At 51.6% G+C, this 11,057-nt stretch overlaps 2 protein-coding genes across 2 annotated transcripts in view; one reads left to right on the top strand and one right to left on the bottom strand.

The window, feature by feature from the left end:
* Positions 1–1,341: 1,341 nt before the first annotated feature.
* ABHD12 (abhydrolase domain containing 12) lies at positions 1,342–7,406 on the top strand (the record flags this gene model as incomplete). The annotated part of the gene is made up of 8 exons (XM_010080439.1): positions 1,342–1,387; positions 2,273–2,402; positions 3,911–3,948; positions 4,141–4,220; positions 4,864–4,946; positions 5,867–5,945; positions 6,233–6,360; positions 6,859–7,406. Coding segments are annotated over 8 exons (624 nt in total), but the record flags the coding sequence as incomplete, so codon positions are not given.
* Positions 7,407–9,965: 2,559 nt separating this feature from the next.
* The window catches only part of PYGB (phosphorylase, glycogen; brain), a gene marked incomplete at its 5' end in the record, with an annotated part of 13,303 nt that continues 12,211 nt past the window's right edge, over positions 9,966–11,057 (bottom strand). Inside the window, 3 exons of the mRNA XM_010080440.1 lie at positions 9,966–10,376; positions 10,629–10,695; positions 10,849–10,983. Coding sequence (XP_010078742.1) covers positions 10,224–10,376; positions 10,629–10,695; positions 10,849–10,983 — 355 coding nt within the window. The remainder of the gene's footprint in view (positions 10,377–10,628; positions 10,696–10,848; positions 10,984–11,057) is intronic.

Raw genomic sequence — 11,057 nt, forward strand, 5'->3', positions numbered from 1 at the left:
TTAATTCTCTCCCGTATCCTCGGGTGGGGGTGTGGAGGGGGGAATTGGGTGAGCGGGTGTGTGGTTTTGCCCCCAGCCAAGGGCAAACCCATCACAGTATGGCAGCAGAGACCACGGAGATGGGGACACGGGGGGCATTGCAGAGGAGCACAGGTATGAGCGGGCACGGTGCGGGGCATAAGCTGACCCTGCAGAGCCCTGGGCTGTGCTCAGCCTGCCAGTGGGCGGCTAAAGAGGTGCAGACCTGGGGGCTGGGCAAAATGGGATTTGAGGGACACAGACAGCATGTTCCAGTGGATGGTGAACATTCCCCATAAGGTAATTTGGGGTGTAACATGGATTCACAGACCAGTGAAGAGAAAGAAACGTACAGTGCATGTCCGAAATGTATTCAGATTAGCTCCAGATGGATCCTAGAAGGAAGTGGGAGAAACCAGTCACCATCATAGTCCTCCCAGCAAAGGAGTTGAGTTGCCAGCTTACTTGGACACCCCTCTTTTCTATGTTGTCCTCTTTTTTTCTCTTTTTTTTTTTTTTCCTGTACTAAGGAGATCTGAACAAGTAACAGTAATTGTTCAGGCTGTTAGGAGAGCAATTACACTAGAAATAAAGTGTTGGTTTTACATAAGAGATTATTTCCTTTTACCTGTGTAGTACTAAATTTGCTTTTTTTTTTAAATCATACATAGACCATGAGAGCAACAACATTTTAATATTTTTATTACTTTTCATTTATTTTTTTTGGTCTACCACAGAGCTGTTAGGTCCATACCAAGCAATGGTAGCCTGGAATCTCAGCATTATTTTTACGAAGGCACTTTTTCCTAGCAAGTTGATCTAATCTTGAGTATTTCTATTTGCTTTTAACAGATTTTGTTAGGATTACCAGTGGCCGTAACACAAGTCATCGTGGTAGGACAGTTGCATGTTTTGGATGTATACATTTTAATTTTTCATTTTGAAAACATAAACAGGCTCATATATGTTATGCTAACATTTATGCCAATTTGAATAATAGAAATGAAGTAGTCGCACTGTTTCACTGGCAAACCTGGAAGTGTTTGTAGGGGAAAGTTGTAGGATATTCATGGACCTTAAGGGTAAAGCTGTTAGAGGGAGCTGATATGAGGTCTGGGAGACAAAGGGAGTCAAACCAGCAGGCTGAGATTATTAGTGTTTGAAAAGCTCTGTGCCTGTTACACTGAAAAGCTGAAAGTTGTCACTTCACCATGTCAGGCTGCTAAGGTGATAAGTTAGATCCCTGCACCTTGCCCCGAGGCAAGAGCACGGCTGCTGTGCAAGTCTTGCTGATGGGTTTCTGTGTGTTTCTCTCCCTTCCAGGTTCTCAGCTCCCTTGGGTACCATGTGGTCACGTTTGATTATCGAGGTATGTGGGCTGCTCTTATTGTCAAACACTTTTAGATGTCTCTCTCTGGAGAAGCAACCAAGACGAAGTTGCTTGTTTTTTGGATCCCAGGGGAGCTGTTGTTTTAGAAATGCTTGTTGCCACTCTGTGCCACCAGCAATCAAGCATCTACTGCTTTTTATTTTTTTTCCTCTTGTCAGTGTTTAAGCCATGGCTACCATGTAATGCCACTGGAGATCCAGGAAAGAAATTAATCCATTGCATTTTTATCAAGAAGACATCTAGGAGAGGTTTTTTTTTTTGTAGGAACTTGTCCTGTTTTTCTGTCCTGCTGGCAGCTGCTTCTCTGGCTGCTTATTAGGGATCAGAAAGGATGTGGGATGCTGGCTGCTTTAGCATAAGATGTGTAGACGTGCTGCAGTGGTGACAGAACCAAAACAATCAGGAGGGTGGAAAATTGCTTGAGGGCATTGATTGAACAGCAGGGACAAACTGATGTTGTAACAGCTTTGGGAAATGCATTTGTTTTTTGGCCCTAAGCATCCAATTTTTGTTCGAGACCCCACTTACAAATTGGTTACGTGCATGCAAAAGCACCGGAGGTTTGGGAGCTGGGCTGTTGTGGGTGGGTAGGTGCAAGGTGTGGCAGCGTTCGAGATCTAGCTCTTGTTTTTATTGTTGCCTAAATCCACAAAAATTCTTTGGCAGCCAGCTGTTACCTTGCTTAAATGACCGCGGATCAATGGGGGCTTTCAGCCCCAAGCTGTAGAGGTGCATAGTGAAATAAACAGCAACTGTCCATGTTTCAGGTCCCTTTGCCCACTTGCAAATGGGCTGTGTGGGAAGAGCTGGCTGGCTTCGCTGACCCATTTGTGTGATTCTCAGCGGGACTGTTTTGTGTTTCAGGCTGGGGCGATTCAATAGGCAGCCCATCAGAGAGGGGAATGACCTACGACGCCCTTCATGTCTTCGACTGGATAAAAGCAAGAAGCGGAGACAACCCTGTCTATATATGGGGACATTCCTTGGGCACAGGGTAAGCATCTGGTCTCAGTGGGACTTAGCAGCTTCTGAAAAACATTAAATGCTGACCGTGGATGAAGGTGCTGTTTGCCTTAATCCCCAGGCTGGCTTGGTTTGGAGTCTGTGGCATAATTGCTGCAGATGAGCTTCCCCTTTGCACTTGACAGAGTGAGAAGGGCTACAGTGAATGACTGTGCAGGATTTGATCTTCAGCCTCCGGTGCCTGGAGGGTTCCACTGGAAAAAAGACACTTAGAATAATCCAATGCAGATTGACTAAGGGGAGAGAAAGTGTGACTGCACCGATCTCTTCCTCTGGTGATCCCATGTCTGCATGTCCTTCAGAGCAGAACATCAGGCTTTTCTGATACTCCCAAAGACTCTCTCAGACCAGCCACACGTGCACGTGACTTGTCCTTACAAAATGTTTTCTCCTGTCCTGGCAAACACGCTGTGTGTAATCAGTACTCATGCAGATGCTTGCATGACTACACCACTGCTCAGCTGGGACATCTATGCGGTCATGCCTGGCACAGGGATGTCCAAAGTGTCAAGTGCCTTTGCCTGCATCTTTTGAACTTTCCTTTCCTGCTTCCTCCCTTCCCATTGCTGTCTGAAGGTGGGTGGTGTTCAAGCCCTTGATTTGCGGAGGAGAAGAGACCAAACAGAGGAGTTACTTTTGGAGTTGAGCTGTGTGCAGATTAAACTCTTTGAGACCACAACAGCTTGCCTTGCTGGCCCACAAATGTGTTGCTGGGACAGGGAGGTATTTCTGTATAGTGCCTCTTCATTGCAATGATACTAAACGTCCTGCTTTGTTGGAGAGAAGGCAAAGGCTTTTCCTTTGGCTCTTCCTCTCAGTTTTTGCCATGTTTGGGATCTCTTTCTGGGTCAGAGCATGCTCGTGACATTTCCTGATGCACTGCAGTCTGAGTGGCGTGGGACTGCATTCCCAGGTAACCACAGCCAGCCTGAAGCGTGAGGTTTTTGAAATACGCTGTGCTTGGAGGATTCAGCAACTTTGCAAGTATCTCTGTCCCCTTAGGGAGAAGCCTGGGGGGGAGACTTTGCTTCTTTCTGACCCAGCTATGGAAACTCCTTGCAGTATCACCCTGGGACCCTGTGCTCCAGCTGCCTGGAACACGGCACCTCTCCACCCGTAGCCCTGCGTTCCCCTCTTTCTTGCTCAGCCCTTGTGGTCTAGGGCTAAGAGGCTGTGTCACACTGCTACAGATATGCTGGGAGCCTGAGAGCCACCTTCAAGGAGGTCCTTCCGAGTGGCTGCAATGTGTGCTGCTTCCTTGGACTTACCTAAATGCGGGTGTCTGATGCCCCTCAAGACAGTGGGTGTAGGAGACCTGCAGGAACCCAAGTTGTTGTGGCCTGGCTGCCCAGACCTCAAACAGGGCGAGGGGCCGATGTTGCAGCGGTTGAGCTGTACCTCTGCCACCTGCTGCCACTAGAGCCTGGTGCTTTGCAGAGGGCCTGTGCCCGATTAACCGCTTGTTGTTCTTCTTTCCAGGGTCGCAACAAATCTAGTGAGGCGCCTTTGTGAGAGAGGTAAGTTTGGTGGGTGGATGCTCTTCCCACCCAGCCCAGGTCCTGCTGCTGTCCTAGATTTCCACATGTGTTTGCGGTCGTGACAAGGCTGTCCTTGGCACACCACGGCAGCAGCTGCTCTCATGAGGCAGACCCTGAGCTTGCTGGCTATCTGCACCCCTGCGTTTCAGCACATTGCCTTCGGCTTTGCAGAAACACCCCCGGATGCCCTGATACTGGAATCTCCGTTCACCAACATACGAGAGGAGGCACGAAGTCACCCCTTTTCTGTGGCAAGTATACAGTGACTCTCGCACTAGTGGCATGTAATTGTGCGCTTAGAAATTAACCTTCAGGAGTGATGTAGCTGAGCTGACTGCATGACTTGTGGGGCAGCAGTGGTGTCAGGGGTAAAGAGCTGCACTTAAGGCAACTCCTGGGAACACCGATACAATAAGCAGTGCCAGAGCCACATGTGGAGCCTGCTTAAAGCAAACAGAACCTGGGATCAGAAAGGGCAGTAAATGTAGTGAGGGGCAGATAGGCTCTGCTCTCAGCAGTGGGCAGCCTGTTCTTGTGTTGTAGCTTCCCTGTTGCAGGAGGCTATTTTGTGGGCTGTTAGCAAAGCAATGGCAAAGCTGGGCATCTCTTCCATCTGGTCTGCCTGCCAGCTGGCTCTGAACTGAGCAGACACCCATGCTGGGTATTGGATGTGGCTGGGCTGGTGAGGTGCCCTGGGATAAAGCTCTCTTCCAGGAAGGCTGTTGCCAGCAGTAGCAGTATGATACCTAAGAGACCTTGACCATACAAGTGCCCAGAGAACCTGCTCCTGAGCAGGCTGATAAGATTGGTAGTAGCCAATTAGCAAAACAGCCCCCCGTTAGCGCTGCTTGTGTAACTGTCCTAGTGGTGCCTAACACAGATTTCTCCTCTCAGATATACAGATACTTCCCTGGCTTTGACTGGTTCTTCCTTGACCCCATCACGACGAGTGGAATTAAATTTGCAAATGATGAAAAGTGAGTTCCCTCTTTGCTGGGATCTGCAGTGAGCCATGGCAAGCATCGAGGAGGACAGACATCAGACTTCACTCTCTGCTCTTCTGCTCTTTTCTTTTCATGGAAGCGTTACACTCGCTAAAGGGATTTCAGTTACTCTCACAGCCCCAAGTGCAACAAAGCTTTGTGCTGTGGAGCTCTTTCAGTTGTTCCTAATCAGGACAGATGCGACAGAGAGCATAGAGACTACTCAGGGATATGCTAATTTGGTCCCTGTAATTGATGCTTTATTGCATGTTAAACAGTAGCACTGGGACATTGAAGGGTTGGGAAGATTTCTCTGCTGTGCATTTGCATCAGCCGCCCTGCATGTAAGAACACGGTCTGTTTTCACTGAGCCTTTCGTCCAAGAGCCTGAGTATTTGTGAGTTTAGTTTCCAGCACTGAAACCAACCCAGACCTTGGGGGATGATGCTTTGCAGTGGGGCAAGACACTTTTCCGTGGTCTAAGCACCAAATAGCTTTTTCAAGGATGCCTTTCACTAGTAAATTTTCTATAAATCAAATGAATGGTGCCCCAGTAACAGTGTTTTCAAGATCTGAACTGCAGTTAAGTTAAGCTAGATGTTAGAAAAAATTTCTTCACTGAAAGAGTGATGAGGCACTGGAACAGGCTGCCCAGGGAAGTGGTGGAGTCACCATCCCTGGAGGGGGTCAAGAAACGTGGAGATGTGGTGCTTCGGGACATGGGTTAGTGGGTTGGGTGGTGTTGGGTTGACGGTTGGACTTGATGATCCTTGAGGTCTTTTCCAACCTTCATGATTCTATGATTAATGACCCACAGGACATTTGTCATTGCAGTTTCCTTGAAAATCCAAATGTGTTGCTGTTAGTGATGGGATTGCTCTGAGCCTTTGTGACATTGCTGTCTTTTTTTCCAGCGTTAAATACATCTCCTGCTCCCTGCTCATCCTTCATGCTGAGGATGACCCGGTGGTGCCATTTCATCTAGGAAAGAAGGTATGCATGTGGCTCTGCAAACTGGTCTGGTGGGAGGAACCGGTGTAGATGGAATGACATCCCAGCCAGGCAGAAAGTCAGCAGTAGGAAAGTGGATGTAGAAATGTGTAGCCTCAAGGGACTACAGATTCTGTGGTGTTGGCGGTGGCAAATCAGTAGTGAAACAGCTAGAGCTAGCAAAGCTGGTCAAGCCAGGGCCCACAGCCCACTCCTGAGAGGTGTGCTGGTTTGGCGGGGGTGGCTGCTTTGGAGTGACACGTCCCTCACCTGCCTCCCCTTGGATTCAGCTTTACAACATCGCTGCAACGTCACGGAGTTTCCGAGACTACAAGGTGCAGTTTGTTCCATTCCACACAGACCTCGGCTACCGGCACAAGTACATCTACAGGAGTCCAGAGCTACCTCGAATATTGCGGTAACAGCCCAGCTAAATGGGTCTTCCTGGGCTTTGGGGCGGGGGGAGCTGGTGCTTGGGTCTTTGGGGTGCACTCTGACACACGCCCAGGAACAAGAGGGATGTGTAACAGGCGCCTGGGCAGCTCTTCTGAAAACCCCCTTTGGTCTCCAGAGTGGGTGAGAGACTGGGGCTGGCTTAGCACAAAGTCAGAGCTCTCCGCCTCCCTGCAAAGCGGGTTTTGGGAAGGGGAGCCACAGAAAGCTGGGAGCACTTCTCTCTGGCTTATCTCTGCTGTGAGCTGGATGCTCTGGAGGAGTTGTTTGCAGAGCAGCTACTTCTGCTTGTCCCTTGGAGCGGGAGCCGCGGGTGGGCGAGAGCAAAGCTCAGTGCTGTTCCCTGCAGCTGCCAGTGCTTGAGCCCTCGTACCTGCTGGGGGCATGGGAGGACCTGCAGGCTGCACCATGGACCAGAGCGTAGGGGAGCTGAGCGTCACTGCTGTGTCATTTCCTTCCCTAGGGAATTCCTGGGAAAATCTGAACATGAGCATCGTCACTGAAGACTTAGCTGCTTGGCAGCACAGAGGTTTTCCATTCTTTCCTTCCTCTCCCTCCTCTTCCTCCTCTCTCCCTGTGGGTCAGTCTGCCATTCTTCCATCCCTGGCACTGGAGGAGGTCAGGGATTCCCACTCCGGTCCTGATGTGTACCCTTGGCAACTCCAGCTCCTGGCATCAGCATCTGTGATGGTAGAAGAAAGAAGTTGTTGGCTTCTTTTCTGACATGGATGGAGGGGTGAAAACAGCCCAAGAGCTGGTACCAAACCATGAGAAGTGTAAGCACAACAAAGCCTGGCCAATCCAGCATGGTACTGCTGAGGACAGACATTCCTAGCGCGTGTGCATCATGACCAAGGGTGTTTCTTTCACTTTTAAAAACTGCTGCTGTTTTTTGGATCACGTAGAGACTCGTTTGTAGGCAAATGGCTTTTGCCGTGTCTCCATACCACAGTTGTCTTGAGTTTGAGGTTGTTCTCTTTCTAGGAAATATATGTTTTTGTCTTCCCTTTTTGCTAAGTGGCTGTAATTACAAATACACTGAAGATCCAGGTGGTGACAGGTATTTTTATTTAGATCTTCAATCACAAGAGGGTGCAAGTGTTGGGCTAATTGCACACATTTGTAAATAAATTAAAGATTTTTTTTTATTCTTCCTTTTCAAACATCTGTTGGATGGAAAAGGTTAGTGCCCTTTTCCTTCTGAACATCATTTCTGCTCTCATCCCTGCTACCCTCTGTGGAGCTCTTCACATGCACTTCCTTAATAGGACTGAAGTGATTTGCGTAGATAAATTGCAGACGTGGGAGTTTAAGCCAGAAAGTGTGAGATTTACTACTTTTTGCTTGATCTTCCCATTTTGTGAACAACATGGACCCAGGATGTGGGAATGGATGTCTTCCATTCTCCCTGTCCCTCCCAGACAGACGTGTGAGTCCTTTGGGTGGGAAGGACAGGTTTTTTTTCCTCATCCACCTTTTAACTCCTTAGGTCAGGTTTTCCTGTTCCTGGTGGCTGCGCTGTCCCTCTGTAGTTAAAAGCAGGCAGTGGTATGCAGGTCTTGATGCAAGAATAAGTCTGGGGTGTCCCCCCTGCCCCATATCTCCCTCCACCTCACTTCTGTGCTCTGCGCATTCCAGATGCTTCCAGCAGCACTTCCCAGCCCATCTCCCAGGCATGGTTGGAGGACAGTGGCAGGAGGCAGCAGTGGAAATGAGCCTCTCCCACAGGGAGAGGTTCTAGGGATGCCCTCGCCCTGCTTGGGGCTAGAACAGGGGTTTGCTGGTTTATGCCACTGACGAGCTCTGCACTGAAACAGGAGAGGGTCACACGCTGACTCTGTGGGGTCTGGCTGGGGACCTGGCCCTACAAATGGTGCTGTAGCTTTAGTCACTGTGCTCAGAGTGACCTGTGCTGCCTGCAGGGCTTGTTCAGGGGTGTATAGCGTTGTATAAACTGCTCAGCATGCATCCAGGCTGTATCTGCAGGCTCATACTAGTTGCAAAGCAGACAGTAGCTGCTTCTTATACTGAGATTCTTCTGCCATAGCGTACTTGCCCCCGAGGTTTCTGACCCATGATGCTCATAAGCTAACTGTGCCACTTAAATTACGTTTGACGCGCTTGTATTTATTGCACTGACAGAAGAGACACACTTAACTTGGCTCTGGAGAGTGACGAGCTCATGCTGCTGGCTCAGGGCAAAGCCCAGCCTGAGCCAGAGGCTGCCTGGCTGCCTTCCTCCCGTGGGACAGAGCTGAGGGTCCAGCCCATGAACTGCTGGTGTTGGTGATCCCACCACCACCATTCCCCTTAGTAGGCCAGTGATATGCTTGGAAATTTCAACTGAAATGTTCATCTAAAAGTGGTGTAGTTTTAATAAAGGCATTGACTGGTGATCACTTCAGCTTCACCCGTTTTACCTGGCTGTTTTGGGACTTTTTCCCTAGTTGGGCAGCTCAGCTGGGTGTGTGGCAGGGCTGTACGTGGGAGATGCCCGGTTGCAGCTGCGAGCTCCTCAAGTTGTTGGTGGCTGCTGCCAGATCCGGGTGAGGGGTTCTCCTGGAGCCTGTGGGTCTGTGCCAGTAGCTGAGGCTCTGCTTCCCCACTGGGATTGGGGGAAGTGGGAGCTGCCTGTGGGATTTCCAGCACAGGAGCCCTGTGTGTCATTTGCAGGGCAAACCCAGCACTAAGCCCTCACCCCGGTGGACACAGTTAACAACGCCAGGAGTGCAGGGAAGTGGCTTTGGCCCCAGCAGGCCCAGCAGCCTCTGGTACAAGCTCCCTCCTGCACACCCCGTGCATGGGCAAGGCTGACCTTCCTGCTCCTGTGATGGTGCCAGCACCCCAGCACCATGCCAGCTGCAGGGGAGCGTATCTCATGAAGCCACAGCTGGAGAAGGGCAGCATGGCTTCAGGTGTCATCGCCTGAACCCCCAGGCAGGGTGGAGTACTCACAAGTCAGCCCAGAGTCAAACCAGCAGGTGTTGTGGTTGTTTTAATGAGTTGGTGTCACACAGGGGAGCACTGGAGCACTACACAGCACTACAGATGTTGTACTCTGGGCCCCAGCACTGGGAGGAACACATGGAGCAGTGTGACTCAGCTGTGGAGGGACGTGAGAGATGTGATGCACGTTCACCCCCTGGGTAGCATCCAGCTGTGCCTGGAGAGCCAACCACCCAGCTGGCAGGGGCAGGAACAACCCTCTCTATGCAGATGTGGAGCCTCAAAAATCCCTGGAGTGGCTTGGTTACTGGGCTTTTGGTTACTAGGCAGGGGAAGAGGCTAGGGCAAGCTCTGGGGCAAGGACACCGCTGATCCCAGGTCCTCTCCTTGTGGCACACAGCACTAGACACTGGTGCCGGCACTGGGCCCAGCTGCTCCGACAGCCAGCCCCACCTTCTCGAGGTGTCAGTGGGGAAGGGGGTGGCCGCTACCTCCCCTGGACCCACTGGAGGAGGATGCAAGACCCACTGTGTGTCAGCTAAACTTGCTGGTGGGACAGGGTCGTGGAGGGGGAGAGGGCAGGATTGAGTTGTAAAGCCCTTGTTAAGCACGGAGCACAGCTGTGGAAGACTTAAATTTGTGGTCATCTCACTAAAAGCACTATGCAGCACATGCAGGCTGGATACATGGGTACAAATAACAGGGTTCTTTCTCCTCTCCCCCAGCTCCTGCTCCTCAGTCAGGGCTCCTCCTCAGCATCCTTCTACCCGTCCAAGGGAAAGGCCTTGTTCCTGGAGAGCCGAGCCCATCCGCCTGGCAGTGAAATGCAGCTGAGGCCTCCCGGGCTGGGAACCCATCCCTCCTTTCCCTCCTGCGCTTGCATCAATCCCGGGGAAGGTTGGGTGGGGGGATTTTTGTGGCAGATGGCTCCACACCCCAGATCTCCCGGGCGTACTCCGTGATGGTCCTGTCACTGGAGAACTTGCCCGAGCATGCGATGTTCCTGATGACTTTCTTAGTCCACTCCCGGGGGTCCTGGGGAGAGGAGAGGCACGTCAGCAGTCGGTCCCTCCCAGGGGCACGGGCTACGGGCGCTGGGCTGGTTTCAATGGTGTACTGGGGCTGCCAAAGCGGCAAAACCTGCCTCGCCCTGCCCCGTGCCTGCGCAATGCGGTGTCTTAAGAAGGGCTCCACGGGAACACGCTCATCCCCACTCCCCCCGTCTCCCTGCTGCACTGCCGTGGCCGAGGACCCCAGCCTTCCCCCTCCGCAGCAGGCGGCTCTCACCATGAACAGCTGGTCCACTTGCCCTTGGCACTGAATGTAGGCCTCGTAATCAGCAAACACCTTAAACCTGGAACCCAAAGCGGAGTGAGGCTGGGGTCTGCCTGCCGTGTGGTCCCAGCCTGGCAGGACAGGGTGGGTCCGGGGGGCAGGCAGGGCTGGGCTGGGAGGGGGCCTGGGCAGGCAGAGGGCAGCCCTGCATGGGATGCTTGCTCAGACTTACCTGTCGTGGTACATGAGCATGTTTACAACATCCCTGAAGCAACCCGGGTCTCGAGGGGAGAAAAAGCCACTGCTGATCTGATCGACAGCCTGTCGCAGCTCCGGCAGGTGCTCGTAGTACTCCCGGGCGTTGTACCTGCGCCCAGCAGAGACAGGCTGTAGGGACCCACGCTCTCCCCTGGGGCCCAGCACCCGCAAAGCAGCACCTGG

The sequence above is a fragment of the Pterocles gutturalis genome, unplaced genomic scaffold (assembly GCF_000699245.1).
Source record: "Pterocles gutturalis isolate BGI_N339 unplaced genomic scaffold, ASM69924v1 scaffold16844, whole genome shotgun sequence".
Classification (NCBI taxonomy): domain Eukaryota; kingdom Metazoa; phylum Chordata; class Aves; order Pterocliformes; family Pteroclidae; genus Pterocles; species Pterocles gutturalis.